This window comes from Alligator mississippiensis, chromosome 2 (genome assembly GCF_030867095.1).
Source record: "Alligator mississippiensis isolate rAllMis1 chromosome 2, rAllMis1, whole genome shotgun sequence".
Classification (NCBI taxonomy): Eukaryota; Metazoa; Chordata; order Crocodylia; family Alligatoridae; genus Alligator; species Alligator mississippiensis.
Genome location: NC_081825.1, coordinates 97,187,251 through 97,204,042, shown reverse-complemented (window position 1 = coordinate 97,204,042; position 16,792 = coordinate 97,187,251). Strand labels below are relative to the sequence as shown.

Here is a 16,792-nt window from a genome sequence, read left to right as displayed (position 1 = left end):
TGGCATATTTGATTAACCAGCATCCCCCATTCCAAGGGGATGCCGAATAACAGAGCTTATGCTGTAGATCAGAAGACTCCAAGCCATATAAACCTTAAAGAGAACGATCAAATGCCTAGTCAAGTGCTGGGTTCAGCACTGTCCATAATGTTAACAAAAGATTCTTTCAAATAAAATCTCCAGAGAAGTCCTCCTATATGATGGCAATTTAGAAATAGCTCAGTCTGCTAGATCCTAAAATCATTCTTAGGCCCTTAAGCTGCTCCTTCTAGATATTTATTGCTTCTCTAAGCCTTTTTTAATAAATAAATAAATAAAGCTTTGGAAATAATGCTCCTATATCTGTCCCCCACTTTGACTGGATACATTTCATATGTTATTTATCACCAGAATATTTCCACGAAACAAAACCTTGGAAAGGAAAAGAGAGAGACTGAGAGAGTGTGAGAGTTATACCTATGCATGATTAATTTGGCCAATTATGCACTATTTATAATTGGATACTTCTATTTCTCCGAGTCAGCTTCTACCAGCCTCAGAGTTTGTTTATTTGTTGCAGGAATTCAAAAACAACAACAAAACACAACACCACACACATCTGGCTAATTTTAGAAAGTTACGGGCAGGCTGCAGGAAAAGAAAGTAATATCCTTCAAACACATTTTTAAAAGAGGAGTGCTGTTATCAGTACACTGGAAATGTCATTGCGTATTCCATGACACCGCCCTGTTTAGTCTTTGCACGTGCTCCGAGGCAAAGGTGGGGGGGAGGGTGCTTTAACCAGAGAGGCTCCAAGAGCCGCTTTAATTAAATCACCTATAGCGTCACGTGTATTCAGCCTCCTGCGCTTCAAAGTGGCAGCGGGGGCACTTTAACTAAAGCTCATTGGACAAGCTTTAGGTTTAAACCCCTGATGCCAGAGGAAGGAGCCGGGCACCTTCCTCAGGACCCAGACAGGCAAGGCAGAGAGCAGCCTCAGGAGCCAATAGGGGCAAGGGAGCCCCACCACGGAGCAGCAGCCTCACAGGATGCCACAGGGGAACAGTGGGGCTCTGACTGGGAGCTCAGATGCCATGGACGGGGATGGCCCCTCAAGACCGCAGGCATCCCTGGGCAGCCCTTTAGCAAGTAAAGCATGGGGGATCACAGACCCCTGGGAGGCAGAAGTAAACAACGCCGGCTAGTGGGACGAGGACAGTTTGACCACAGGTCAGCTGGGCCTCAGGGAGGTCATGCCAGAAGAGCTGACAGAGGCTAGGCACAGAGCTGTTGTCTGTCCCCACGCCTACTAAGATAAAAGGGATGGATGAGTCACCCAAGGGACCAAGGACCCAGAGAGACGGAATCTCAGGAGCACACCGGCAGACGCCAGTCGTTTTTCAGTTAAGTTTTCTTCAGTTACAGTCTAGCCCCGGACGGGGCAGGTTTAGCTGCCTGGGGGGAGGGGAGCCGACCTGAAGACAAGGGATGGATCCAGAAAGACTGACAGCCAGGAGGACCCGACCCTTTCAAGGCGGGCAGTGTGGATGAGGTGAAATCATCCAGGGGAAGACCAGCAGTGAGCAGCATCTATCCAGGCTGGGGACGTGGTAAGGGTGGGGCAAAGGGAAGGTTTGGAGCCCCACAAAGACAGCCCAGGGCTCAGATGCCCTTGGGCCACCTACAGGGAGTTGCCTCTGTAACAACAAACATCAAAGACGTGGCAGGAAAGAAGGGGCAGCACTTGAACCATCTAGGTGGCACCAAAACCTGATCTCACCCTGACAATGCTGGGGGGCAAGGTACCAAACGAAAAGGGGCCAAAACTCTATAACACCTACATGTAACACAGAGGCTGCTAGTGTGCTAATTAGCACTCAATTTGAGTCTGCTGCAAAGCATGCTTTTAGCACGCCTTGGAGCAGATGTCTGGCATGAGTATAGGTGCCCATAATGGCCAATGTCAACAGGGGGAGAAATATGGAGAAAAATCATCCCACTCTAAGAACCCGCAATGGGCTTAGTTCAAATGTAATGGGGGGGAGCAATCTCCCATTTCCCTAACTGAAACTTTATACTCCAGTCTCTTCTTCATCATGACTTCTCATTTTCCCCTTCTAACTCAATGGCATAACCCTTCTCTGTTGCCATGTGTCCTACCTATTAAGTCTACTCCTTTATTTGATCTTCCTCCCTCGAAGTTTCTATCTCCACTGCCATATTGCGAAGACATGGGTCTCTAAACATTTCTCCTGCTCCTTGGTGCTGGGCTGTATGCATGCTCATGGAGTCTCAGTGCCTTGTCTGCTATCTCCTGGTGAGGCCTCCAAGAGCAGAGAGGGATCAAGTGCATTTGCAACCAAAATTCACCAATTTAATTTAAATGGCTTTAACTAGCTACTGTGATCTACTTGATTAGATACTAGATTGACAGTCAAGAAATTTGGGGTTTTTTCCAACTTAACATCTTTCTGCTGCTTTTTCTTCATTTGTAAAATAGTGATAATATTTATCTCTTTCGTAAAGTGTTCCAAGATCTAGAGATAAAAAAATCTAATTATTATTATTTATACTTGAAATATGTTTACCATTGTTCTTTTAGCTATATCTTTTAGAATCATAACAGTGTTTGTCTATTCTTCATAAAATTATAAAAGTTACATTGACTTGATCATTATAATGGAGCTATCACTAGAAATCAGCTTTGATCTTTTATTCTACCCCTCACCTGCTTGAGAATATACTAAACCTAATATTATCCTCCAAAAGCTATTACTATTAATTATTACTTTGTTCTAATTATAACTCCACTATTCTAGACCCTGTACATACATTTGATTTAACCAGTTTTTGTACACTATTAGACCTATTTATGGATTTATGTCAAGTTACAAGGTTATTCAGATTTGAAACATAGCATGAGTGCTCTACGAGCACTCATGGCGCTCGGACAATGTGCCAGAGGACTGGAAAAGGGCCAGTGTGGTCCCCCATCTTCAAAAAAGGGAGGAAGGAGGACCCAGGAAACTATAGGCCCATGAGTCTTATCTTGGTCCTGGGGAAGCTTTTCAAAAGAAGTATCCTGACACATGTCCAGGAAGGGCCAGCAGGGGAGGTTATGCTCAGGGGCAACCAGCATGGGTTCATCAGGGGCAGGTCTTGTCAAACCAATCTGGTGGCCTTCTATGACCAGGTCACCAAGTCCTTGGATGCAGGTGTCGCAGTGGCTATAGTCTTTCTGGACTTCAGGAAGGCCTTTGACATGGTCTCTCACCCCATTCTCAGTAAGAAACTAGGAGACAGTGGTGTTGATGCCTACACGGTCAGATGGGTCACTAACTGGCTGGAGGGCCACACCCAGACGGTGGTGGTGGACGGGTCTTATTCGACCTGGAGGGATGTGGGCAGTGGGGTTCCCCAGGGCTCAGTCCTCGGGCCCGCACTATTCAACATCTTCATCAGGGACTTGGGCGAGGGGGTAGAAAGCACCCTGTTCAAATTTGCAGATGACACTAAGATGTGGGGTGAAGTGGGTACACTAGTAGGAAGGAACAGGCTGCAAGCGGATCTAGACAGGTTACAGGGGTGGGCCGAAGAAAACAGGATGGGGTTCAACACTGACAAGTGCAGGGTAATGCACCGGGGGAGGGAGAACCAGCAGCATACCTACAGGCTGGGGAACTCCCTTCTCGCCAGTGTTGAGACAGAAAAGGATCTTGGAGTCATCATTGATGCCAGAGTGAACATGGGCCGAGAAAGTGCGGACGCAGTCAGGAAGGCCAACCATACCTTGTCATGAATCCACAGATGCATCTCAAGCAGGTCCAAGGAGGTGATCCTCCCCCTCTATGCGACACTGGTCAGGCCGCAGTTGGAGTACTGTGTCCAGTTCTGGGCGCCGCACTTCAGGAGGGATGTGGCCAATATGGAGAGGGTCCAAAGGAGGGCCACCCGCATGATCAGGGGTCAGCAGGGCAGGCCCTACGAGGAGAGGCTGAGGGACCTGAACCTGTTCAGCCTCCAAAAGAGAAGGCTGAGAGGGGATCTAGTGGCAGTCTACAAACTAGTCAAGGGGGACCAGCAGGCATTGGGAGAGTCCCTGTTCCCCCAAGCACTCCTGGGAGTTACAAGAAACAACGGACACAAGCTAGTGGAGGGTAGTTTCAGGCTAGACATTAGGAGGCGCTATTTCACTGTCAGGGCAGCTAGGACCTGGAACCAACTTCCAAAAGAAGTGGTGCTGGCTCCTACCCTGAGGGTCTTTAAAAAAAAAGCTGGATGAACATCTGGCCGGGGTCGTTTGACCCCAGTACTCTTTCCTGCCATAGCAGGGGGTTGGACTAGATGATCTCCTCAGGTCCCTTCCGAACCTACCAACTATGAAACTATATTGTGGAAAAGTGAACAGGTCTGAATTGACAATTATCTTGAATATTTTTTTTAAATTTAGCCATGCTTTGAATAATTTCTTCATTGAAAGTATTTTCCAACTATATTTCTAGTACTTCTCTTCACAATGTACAAAATATTCTGTGTGCCCTCCCCCACAAACAATTTCTCACATGAATGAATGTGTGTGACAAGTACAGTTTTGCTCACAGATTTACAGTGAGCAAAGAATTTTTGTCACCTGCTGTGGGAGATCTTAGCAAGGAACCCAACTGAGATCAGGTACCATTATGCACGACACGAGCATCTAATAGGAGATAGTCCCACTAGAGTTTGCAATCAATTGCAGAATATGGCAGTGAGCTTGTGTGAAAAGAAAATTAACATGAGCCAAAAATGTACTTTATCTCACAGAGGAGCTACAAACTATCTAATAGATGGGGAAATTTTTAAGCCTTGTGCATCTGTGGAAGATTCAAACTGGAGACTTGGAAGTAAGCAGCCATACAGATCATCAGCAATGTCCTAAAACACTATGTTCTCCACAAGGCTAGATTTGTGAAAAGATAAGCTTATTACATTAAGTTCTGACCTATTTGAAGTCATACAAAAGCAGTTTTCTATTGTACTGCAACACAGGACAAACAGTTTAACTGAGAAATTTGCTACACCCTATTCTTAAAAGAAGAGCTGTCCACGGATAAATACAAACACATCTTGTAAACACAATGTTTAGGCACACATTTCATTCCAGTACTTACTCCCAGGCTCTCACATGACTTTTATTATGTGTATATGTATGTATGTCTACGTATGCACACACATTTCATCCTCACTTGGAGAAGAGGATATAAAATTTGAAGGCATGGCTCTCAGATTCAAAGGATCTGGAAGACAGATAGGGGGTAAAGACTTCATTTACCATCTATAATGAAGCATCTCATACAAGATGACATAGATGTTGCTGGTAGGTTGCACAAGTGTTTGTGAGAAAGCAGAGCAATACAACAGTAGAGTCTCGGTTTCACTTCTTGGCTCCAGAATTGTGAACTGTTGTTACAAACATAATAACCAAACAGCTCCACAGAAGAAATCTGGGACCTCTGGATACTTCTACCAACTAAGCCAACTCAAACTACTGTTTGAGATAAAGGGCCAGATTTCTTGGTCTGGAACCACTAGTAGAGTCATAAACCTCTATCTATGGTCTAAAGGGAGACAATGAGCCAGGTTAGCTAGTTTGACATGAGACCTGCTTCTGTCACCTTACCATGGGTTCTGTTCCCAGATTCACCTGAAATGATCACAGGACAGATCTATTATTTAAATTGTGAAGTTAGCAAATGAAAATTATCCCTGAAAACGCTCTTCTTCTAAGAACAGGATGTAGCAAACTTCTCTCAGTTTCAGACATACTTTGAACCCATGTTGCAGTACAGTAGGATAATGCTTTTGTAAGACCCCAAATAGGTCAAACTTGATTTAATAAAACTTATCTTTTCAGAATGAAAGATGTGAAACTCTGCTCATGAGATTTATTAAGCAAAGAACTGATTAAAGACTTCAAAAGATGGCTAGAACCCAGAGTTTGTAGGTTTCAAGTAGAGTGCACTTCGGGCAGGAAAATAAACTTCTCCGGTATTCATATTTAACTGCATGAGGAACATTTCAAAGTATTAAAACGTACCCCCTGAGTTTTGGCATTACTCATGACTATGTAGGAGGAGATCCTGATGCTTTTCACAATTTCCTTGTCTAGTTAACCCCAAAATAGGTCCATTCATTCTGAAGCTCCAGGGCTTGCCCCAAGGGTACAGCTAAGTAATTTGGGACCCTCAACTTGCTTCGGAATGATACGAGTTTCATTATGTTGTCAGACCAGTGGTTCAAATGATTTTTTCCTTGCCAAAAAAAAAGGTATTAGAACATCTGAATTCTGAATGAAAAGGCTCTCTCTTGGGCAACATGCCTTAGAGATCAATGTTGGTAATATGTGCTAGGCGAATACACTCTGGAACGTGATACAGTCAGAGCATATTATTATAATATTTATTAACCACGGTGTTATAAGATCAATGCCGTACAGCACAACAAACAGAAATAATAGCCAAATAAAAAGTTGCTCTCTCTACTGGAAAGCTCTTTATATAGACAGATAAAAGCAAAATTTAAAAAATGCACACAACAGCTATTCTTACAAGTCATGCCATGAAAGACCCGTTCTCTAGAAGAGAAGAAAGAAAACTAGTGGCTACCTGAGTTTTATCTTGTCACGTATTTATTTATTATAAATGATGGAAGGGTTGTATTCTTTTGTATGGTCATCCTGCTAGATTTTGTTTACAATGCATCACAGCTCCTGTGTAATCAAAAGGCATAGGGAAGCTATAATTGACTTCAGCATAGGCCTTCCACTGTTGATGACTTAAGTCCTAGGTTGTAGGAATTACTATCATTTTCTATAATTTTTTTTGCAAATTCCCATAATAGATTCATAGATTTTTAAGCCAAAGGCACTATAATGATTATCTAGTCTGACTTCCAATATAATAATGGCCATAGAACCTTAACCTGTAATTTGTACACCTAGCCAACAATTTCTGTCTTTTAGAAAGACAAACAGTTCTGTTTTAAAGAATTCAAGTGATAGGTAAGCCTCTAAACCCATGAGTAAATTGTCCCAGTGGATAACTACCCTCCTTGTTAGCTACCTTCACACTCCTAACTCCTGGTTTAAAGTTATTTTGGAGATGTTACTAGAAACTCCTTACACCATTTGGCCCACTATATTTTTTTCTGCTTTGGAACAGTTAAAAGTCCTGCCAGGACTGAGCCAAATTAAACTGATAAAAGAGCTCATTCTCTTAGGACAGAAGAGTTGAAAATTAAAAGGAGAGTTATATGGTGTTGGAGATATGTTTTAAGGATTTTTTAAAACCACGGTCCCTTGTTCCAAGAGGAAAGAGAAAAAGAGAGTTCTTTGTAACAGATTTATTTCTATTCAGGGACTAATTGTAAGTATTTGGATGCCCAGTTAGCTGCTCCATTATTATCTAAATTATTTCCATCTTCAAAATAAAAATTATACAAACAGAAAACACAGTGATATTGTTTCTTTTGGCCTATATTTGGTCTCAGTCATATTGGTATATTATCTGCCTCCATTAAAGGCAATGAAATTACATCAGTGAAAAAGGCCCTTAATTTCAAGATATTACAATAATTACAGGTCATCATTGCCAACATAAAAGATATCTGTTTCATTATTTTCTGAAGTTTAACAATTAAAAGGACCATAATAAAAGATCATGCCAATTAAGTGAAAAGTTGTCACTGGATAATAGTTTAATGTAGAAATAGGTAATATGCTCATTTTTTGATTCAGAAAATTACTATTAAGATCTTTGAGGATCCTAATGTTTAGAAAGTAAATTTTAAAAAATCTGAATTAAGTAAACCAACAGGGCTTTCTCTTTTTCTCCAGGCTTTGTGGGCCAGTTGGCTGATCATGTGCTAAGCCCTTTGGGGGTTGCCAACTGAGTCCTAAAGTAATAGGAGGTATATCCACAAATCCACCTCTCTTTGAGAAGCTCATTACTGGAACAGCTGTAATTGGAGGAAGCCTTACAGTTAGATCTGCTGCAGAAAGTCAAACAAGCCAGTTATCTGCTTCCCCTTAAAAGATATCCTTGCTTCTAAGGCGTCCCTTAGTAGTTCCACGTACAAGCAGAATGGAGGGAGATTGCCAAACTGAATGCATTCAAAAAGCCAAGAAACATTCAAAAATCCTCCTATACTCCACAAACTGAGGTAAGAAACTAATAGGGAAAGAGGCCATTTTTTTCTGCCAAACAAGTTCAATATTCATAGTTTTCTATTATAACAGACAGTCCATATGTTATTCTAACTACTCTAGCTGATGCACAAGGCTGCAGAGTAGAATGATACTGTGTTATGAATTAGCTGGTACTGTCTGTTAGACTTGGAAAAGAGATTCATTCTGAGTACAATTGTTCCCTACTATCTAGAGATACACACTATGTGAAAGTTGCACTGCTTAAAAAGAAAAAGAAAAATACTGAACAGAACTATGAGAAATGTCAGGTTTTTGTTGGTTTGGCTAGTGGACTCTTGGTTATCATAGGGGTATATATTGCAACCTTCCTTCCCTAACTGGAGAGGTTCATTAACAAAGGCATAATTTCCCTCAAATTTTCACTGGGCATTGGAGGGGGAGGGAAAAAAGACAGCAAGGTTTCAAAAAGAAAAAAAAAAAGAAGAAAGAAAGAAGAAGAAATGATTTTGTGTGAGATCCAAAACCATGTTCTTCCTATTATTGTCCATGCTCTTCCTATTATTTCATCTTCTTCCTAGCATACTCATACATCCTATTATTGCTTTCCTCAAATTTTCCTTCCTTTAACACTATCAGAAACCAAAAGATGGTTCAGTTACCAGTCTGTCACTATCTGATGATCCCCCTGCCCCAAATTAAGATTAATCCTGGCTGGCTGGTGGGGAACATTGTTTAAATGCAAAGTTTCATATAAAAAAGGTTTATGGCCTAAATGGCATTCTGGATGTCCTATGCTGTTATAGACTTAGCTGAAGCTGTATTTGGACAGCATTCTTTTAATCTTTTGCTGGTCCACTGTGCACTAAACCTTTATCACTGACCCTGCAAGCAGTTGCACACAAGCTTAACTGGAAGTACAGTAGTAGTGAACAGTCCCCCTACTACAGCAAGCAGAACACTCTCAAAAAAAAAAAAAAAAAAAAAAAAAAAAAAAAAAAAAAAAAGGGGTGAGATTCCTATAGGAACAAAATTACAGAACTTACAGGTGAGAGAGAGGAAAAGATAAAGCGACTTTTGTCACTTTTGTGACCTCCAAGTTCTGAGATTCTAAGGGTACCAAAGTGGCTTTCAACATACCTGCTGGGTTTTTGGTTGTAGCCATGCTGGTCTAAGGACATAGGCAGGCAAGGTTCTTTGGGTAGATGTGTTAACTTTTATTAGACCAACTGAGTAGTTGGAAAAAAGTTCTTAGCAAGATTTCGGGCACTTTCAGAATCTTCTCCTATTCCTTGGAGTCTCAGAACAGCAAAGACTTCCTATGCCTGAAGAAGGGTGATTGCTCCCAAAAGCTTGCTAAGAACTTTTTTCCAATGACTCAGTTGGTCTAATAAAAGATACCACATCTACTCAAAGAACCTTGCCTTCAACATACCTGAGAGCCCTGAAGAGCTGCCAACATTACAGCAGCAGTGCTGTCCACAGTCTCCAAGATGCCCATCCTGAACTTGCCTGCTTATACCAGGCCTGTTCTCTTAGGAAAAAAAAAAACATTTAAGAGCTCTACTTCTCAAGTTTGAAAACTGTCATGGACAGTTTAATTTGGTGACATGGTGAGGACAGTTATGGACAGCAAAACAGGCCAGTATAAACTGTTCATCATACTAGCAACTTGCAATTAAACCTTGGGCTCAGCAACTAACAGATGAAGGATGAGGAAGAAAGAACTGTCCCTAAAGCTGGGGTGGGCAAAATACAGCTCTTAGAAGCAGTAGATTCCTCCAGCTACTGCTGCCAGTGTTGTCACTGCCACCAGACCTGGCCCCACTGCCCAGGCATCCTGGCCTGTTTGCCGCACCCACTGCCAGCGGCGCTGGGTGGAGTGGGTGGATGGGATCTCTATGGAGACCGGACCAAGACCCCTGTGGGCAGGGCATACTCGGCTAGGTGGATGTGATAGGGCCATTTGGTAAGGAGCAGTGTTCTGGAGCAGGACTGGCGGGTGGGAGGGCAGGGGCTGGGATCACATGATGGTGACAGCGTGGGGCTGTGCGGGATGCAGACTGCAGCTCTGTCTTTGGCTGTGGCCCCACACTGTCACCACTCCACAATCCTGGTCCCCGCCTGCCTGCTTGTCATACTCCTGGATACTCCTTTCTGCCTGCCTGCAGCCCCAACACATCCAACTAGCCAAGTGTGCCCTGCCTGCAGGGGTCCTGGCCCAGCCTCCATAGAGCCCCTACCCCCATTGCAGGGCAGATGGGCCCGAGCCAGATAGGTTCAATTTCCCCCTGCCCGTCCCCCCCATGCCAGATCAGCACCACCTAACACTGCTCCCCCAGCCTGCAACAGCTTACCAAAAGTCAGGGGTGGACAAAATGCAGCCCACAGGCCAAATGTGGCCCACCAGGCCATTCTATCTGGCCCACAGGGCCCCTAAAAATTTTAGAAAATTAATATTTATCTGCCCTTGGCTGCCTGTCATATGGCCCTTGATGGCTTGCCAAAACTCAGTAAGTGGCCCTCTGCCCAAAATTATTGCTTGCCCCTGCCTTAAGTGGCCCTCTAGCCAAAATAATTTGTCCACCCCTGCCCCTAAATTTTTGCCAAGAAAGTCTCACTGTGGATGTTGAAAAGTGCTGTTTCACTAGTGTAAAGAGGGAAGAAGACAGACTAGACAGGATCTAAAATGGAGTAGGAGTGAAGAACACAAGGCAGCTATGGCAGCTAGCATACTGAATGAGTTTATCTTCTTTTTCATGCCACTATTTCGTCAATTGCCCTTTTTACTCCCAGGTAGGAAGAGGGAATTGGAAATAAGGTGATGGGGGAAAGGGAAAAAAAAGCTGAAGACACAAAAATGGAAAAGAGATAGGAAGAAGGGAAAATGGTAACCAAGGAAAATTCAGATAAGCCTCAAGGGTCAATCTTTTCATGGTTTTATCACAATTGAACATTTTGAAAGTTTAAGGGTTGCCATTTATGGAAGGTTAGAATCAAGAAAAACTATATCATGTGTTTTGTATACTGCCCATTATCATTTTCCAGCTCGCAGGCCTTAAGTATGCTTGATCCAGATCTTGGGGAATAATGGTAAGGTTTGAATGCGCTTATGTTTCTCAGCTGAAATTTCTTTTCCTCGTCAGAGGCAAATGCCCAGGTTCATATGAAAGTAGAAACCACATTTTCAACCTTGGATTTATTCAAGCTATAACTTTTGTCTTTTAAGCTGCAGTTTTACCACACAACCCAGTACATATTTCATAAACAAGGCTTTTTCTTGTTATACCTTAAACATAAAATTCTAATGGTGGAAATCTGTTAACTCGAAAATTTCAGCCCAATAGAATATAAAATAGTTAATTTAATGCAATGTGAAATTTAACAGTTTCTTCCCATTACCAAAACAGAGAAAAAGTAGATTTAATTTTTATAGTCTTTTGGGAAATTCCCTTAACCCATCCTATTGAAGTTAAAAAAAAAATAGAGGAGTTCGAGGGAGGAGGGGGGAATAAATACAGGAAATAAAGACAGCAATAGAGTTCTTACCCTGAAGAGCGGTAGTCTGGTTTATGTCTTTCAGAGCGATCTGTGAGAGAGGAGACATAGTATCAGCTCAAATGTTAATGTTCTTTAGCAACACTGGCACAAAGTCTGAAAGGACTGTCACACCATGCTATTAGATTTAGAAAGACACTGTTCCAAAACAAAAGCTGAATTCTCTCTTTTATAGGACCCTGTTTGTCTGCATTGGATCAGTTTGCCTGAGACACAATAAAGGAGAAGGTTTAATGTTTATTAAAATCCTCTCCTCAAAACACAGCCTTGTGTATGGTTATTCTTTTATGTTATTGTTTAACAAGACTCTCAGCTAATATAGAAAGGACTTCAGGGAAGAAAAACATTGGGAGGGGAGAAGAAAAACCACATATTACTCAGCGCAAAAAAATCATTCCGTGAATCATGGCTGGCAGGGTTCCGACAGGATGGGGAAAAAAAAAAGTCAGCAGTCGGCTGCAGCAACATCTGCAAATACACTGAATGCCGTGTGACTCCATCATTAACTCTTTTCATTCCTTGGAGTTTTAGGTGCCATGCAAGGCCTTTTGTTTATTCAGTGAATTATCAGGGATATGAATTTGCTGGTGCCCAACTTGAATGAACAGCCAACTTAAATATAGTCTATTAAGTGCAGTCAAAGGCTTAGCCAAATTGTACAGAAAATACAGTGTGAACCCCCATGCATTTTTAAAACACGAATTTTCACCTGCTTGACTTTTCAAAAATTCTTACAAGCAAAGGAGGAGTGCATGACACTGGAAAAAGAACAAATATAACTAGCATAAAGCACAGAGTTAGATTTAGTATTCAAGCATAATGAATATTTTATATAATTAAATGTTGTTCTAGTTACAAGAGAAATGTTATTCCAAAGGCCAAATTGTGAAGGTATTTGAACTCCCTGAAAGAAGTCATGTACTACTGAGATATATACATATTCCAAAGTTTACTTTTCTTAATCTACTTATAATAAAAGGATCCAGTTCACGATTAGGATGTTTTTACAGATCTTATTCCAACTGAGCACAGTCATTTTGCTTCGTAGTGCCTGCGTGTGTCTTTCAGGATCACAGGCTCTCTTTTCCTGACACTGAATAACCAATTTCCTAAAATGCCTGATTAGAGATAAGACAATGAATATCCATATCCATTCCACATTTGGGGATTGTATTAAGAATATTGCATGTGAGCAATAATTTGTTCTCTGGTAGCACAGACAAGCATTTGTGTATAAACTCTTCCATCAGTGGAACTATTTTCTCATCTCAAAATTGCCTACAGACCTGAAGTGGATAAAACTGATTCTGTCACTAATATCCTCAGTAATGTCTAACACTTATTCAATTCACAGTTACTCTCTACATTTCTCAGTTACCACCACACAGTACACAATCTGTTAAATCTTTGCTATGCTTCACTCTCCATTTCATCATGACTTACCCTACTCAGTTTGCTGGCCAGAAGGAAGAAAATAACATCTGAAACCAGAGCCACAAATAGCGGCTGCTCATATGCACACAGAGGCTTGTTCATTCCATTTATCCACCTAGCTACCTTACCTGTGGCTATTGAGGAACAGGCAAAAGATCTCTCTTTGTCTAGTTGCCAAAGTTGCTTGTATCAACGTTTTCCCTGTCATTTATGCAGCCATATAATAGCAACATACCAACAGGACCTTCCAAGTTGGACAACGTGAATGTGAGTGTGCCAGTGAGAAAAGAGGAAAAGTCACAGAACATGTAAACAGAATCTGAGAGCTTCCCTCCACAGCTCACTTCTGATTGGAAGATCTACCATGGCCAGTCTTCAGAACTGGAATGTTGTCATTCAGGAAGTTAATATAATTCCCTTCTCCCTTTCACTCTTTGTTGAAGCCGGAAATGCTACAGTTATTCTTGCACATTTTATTTATTGTTTAAATTAGAGACAGAACAGCATCCCTCATTTCTACGCTGGTCTTACAAAAAAAGCCCGAAGAAATGGAATACTTTAAAAGTAGCATATAAATAATTAAAACCTGTATATACTTAAGGTTATATGGCTCATGAAGAAACAAGTTTTGTACAACATCACTTGTGGCGAGAGACTCAGACATTAAGTCTCTTATTTTGAAAGGGGCCACACATACTACTTTCCAATTTTGTACCTGTAATTTTACAATTTTGGACCCATATTTGACATTGCACATAATTACAAGCCCAATTGCTATCATTTAGATACATAATGATCAGATTTAGAGACTCAAAATAGCAAACTGGTTCTAAAATCTACTGAATACAATGTAAAATGTCAATCCTGTACTTCCTTCTGCAGAAATCTGCACATTGAGTAACAATACCAGACAATGGCTCATAGATTTGGAAGCTGATATCTGATGCCATAAGAAAGAGGAAAAACCCTGTGCTTGCACAAAGAAGCACACTAGATGGAAAGCAAGCTAATTTTGGGGCCGAATGCTTTTTGTCAGCTCCAAGTTTTAAAAAAGTTTCTACAGAATTTTAGATGATCAAATACCATTAGAGGTAGAGATCCGTAATTCAGATCTGTTTTAATGGCTTTTCCTCATGCACATACACACCAAAGAAATGATTTGTTTCCTATGAAGTTCCTTGGGATAGCTTTGTAGCAAGATATGAGGTACCTGTCAATTCTACAGCCAAGAATCCAACACCCAGTGAAAAGTTATGCAAAACAAATATTGGGGAAACATGCAAAGCACAAGTTATAGACTAAATCATACTTGCAATTTTTTTTTTTAAAGAATATTAAGTGTACATATAAAAGTTGTAACTTTTCACCTTGCCAAGCCAGTGAACCCTGCTACATGGACACAGTTACAACCATATAAAAGTGTTTGTTCCTTGCAGAATCAGTAATAGGCTGTACTTCTATGTGAATATAAGTGTGCCAATCTGACCCTATCTTTATTAAGAAAATCAAATCTAGTATATACATTTATAGGTGAACTTCTCGATGTTTTCTTCAGTTTATAACAATGAGCTTCAAACTTTTAGACCTCCTGGGTGAATTTCTGGCATGACGGACATCAGTAGCAGAACTCTCATCTACTTCAGTGGGGTGAGAATCTCACCTCACAACTGAAGTTAGTTTTATCCCTTCATGAAGCTATTTTTGTCTCTGTTCAGCTTGTTTCTCTTTATTTCAGTTGCATAATGTAGTCATAGCTAGCTATTCCCCAGCAAAAAAAACAACACAAGTTCTAACTCTTGTCCAAAGTATTCTCCCCTTTCAGAGTATCAGAAACAAGACACTCAGACAGACTGTATTTAGCTGTCTCTATGCCAGAATACTTGTCTTATACTGGAAGCTGAATCATATTGGACAAATCACTTGCTACCGTGTTTTCACCAGGTTTTGCTTTAACCAGGGTAGGAATTATTCACTTAACTGCTATACAAGAAGAAACCATGCTTCTGACTCCAAGCTTATTATTTCCCACCCAGCGACTGAAAACATATTTCCTTTAGCCTTGAGATATTATGATGCCTGTGAAAGTAAACTGTTAGAACTGTGCTGCCAACATGTTAATTTTTGTTTCAAATATGGTTAAGCCCTTTTTAAGATACTAGTAGCTTGAAACAGTAACCAAGCGCCATATCACATAAACTATACCACCATTTAATGTTAAATGTACTGGGCTCTCAATCCAGCAGGCAGCTACTCACAAAAAACTAAAGACTAACTAAATAAAGACCAAGAATTCAATGGTAAGAAAAGCTACACTTCCTACATGTGGTCCCTTGTTACTGTAGAGCAGAGGCACCCAGATGCCACCCTAAATACTGTTAATTTATAATAAAATATTTATGAGCTGTCAGCTTCTACGGGGTGACCAGGACTGCCAATTGTCCATAAATGTATGGACAGTTTGTAAAAAACATAGGTGAGCTGAACTGAAGATCCATCACTGGAAAGAAGCTGAGTGGGAACACAGCTCAGTGACCTGCAGGGAGCTCTCCATTAGGGTTTTGTGGCCCATGGGAGCCTGTGTAGTGCCCCTGCTCCCAGCTACATGCTGCTGCTGTGTCCCATCACCTGCCTGTAATGCCTCTTTGACTTGAAGGTAGGCAGAACCACAAGGCCATGGAGGCACAGGAAGGGCAGTGTGGCTGGACAGAGTTGTGGGCCTGGAAGGAGGGAGAGGCAGTAGATGGGGGTCTATGCTGGGATGGGGGTTGGGAGGAGGGACCAGCAGGGGTAAGGCTGGGGGTAGACTCAGGTAGGGGCAGCATGGTGCAAGATGCAGTCAAGGGTGAGTAGGGAACCCCTGAGGTGGGGGCAGTATAGTCTAAAACCATGGCTGCAGTCAAGTAACAGTCTAGGTTTCATTTAATGTTTAAATTTTTATTTGAGGTCATGTGTTTGTTCCATTTTCCCCTGAAATAAACCCTGTTTTAGTTGAATGTTGCTTGTGAGTGGGAAAGTTTATTCAAATTTTAGGTGGGTGTTCTAATATGTTGTCCTAGGTTTTTGGGCGGAGGCTCAAACCAGATTTACAAAGCTGGTGTTAAATTCCTAAATTTGAACCCAGCCCTTGTTATTGTGGTCCAAGGCCTGGGTTAAATTGATATAATGTAAAAGAGGGGTGTCCCAGATGGCCCATGGGCCACACCTGGCCTGCAGAGCCATATCATCCAGCCCACAGTGAACCCACACACTGCATATGGAGTGTACCAGACTAGCCCCATCTGCTACATGGGAAGGTGGTGCACACAGATAGTCAGCTGCACTTGGGGCTCATCCAGGGTACAAACTGATGGTGTTAACATGCTGCCACTGCACTTCAGGCTGGTTCAAACTGGCTTGAGGACCGGCCCAGTACAATTCGTCTAGCCTCTGGGCCTGATGTGTTTGACACCCTGATTTAAAATATATGTCAATAAAATTGCGTGTCAGTAAAAAGTTTGCAGGTTTTCTTGGCAATCCTAGAAATGATATAGAAGAGGTGACCCTCCCACAAGCACCCACTCACAAGTAGTCCCAACAGTCACAGCTTCTCTCCACTTTCTCACACTGGCCTTGACCCTCTTTTGAAGCCCTTTCTATGGG

The 16,792-nt window shown here is 41.8% G+C and overlaps 1 protein-coding gene across 8 annotated transcripts in view; it reads right to left on the bottom strand.

Moving 5' to 3' along the window:
* Positions 1 to 16,792, bottom strand: part of SH3D19 (SH3 domain containing 19) — a 141,520-nt gene that overhangs the window by 87,758 nt on the left and 36,970 nt on the right. For 4 of the 8 annotated variants that reach the window (XM_059721989.1, XM_059721987.1, XM_059721990.1 and 1 more), the window contains exon 2: positions 11,711 to 11,750. In XM_059721989.1, coding sequence (XP_059577972.1) covers positions 11,711 to 11,750 — 40 coding nt within the window. The other 4 variants (XM_059721994.1, XM_059721993.1, XM_059721992.1 and 1 more) reach the window with 2 other exon arrangements.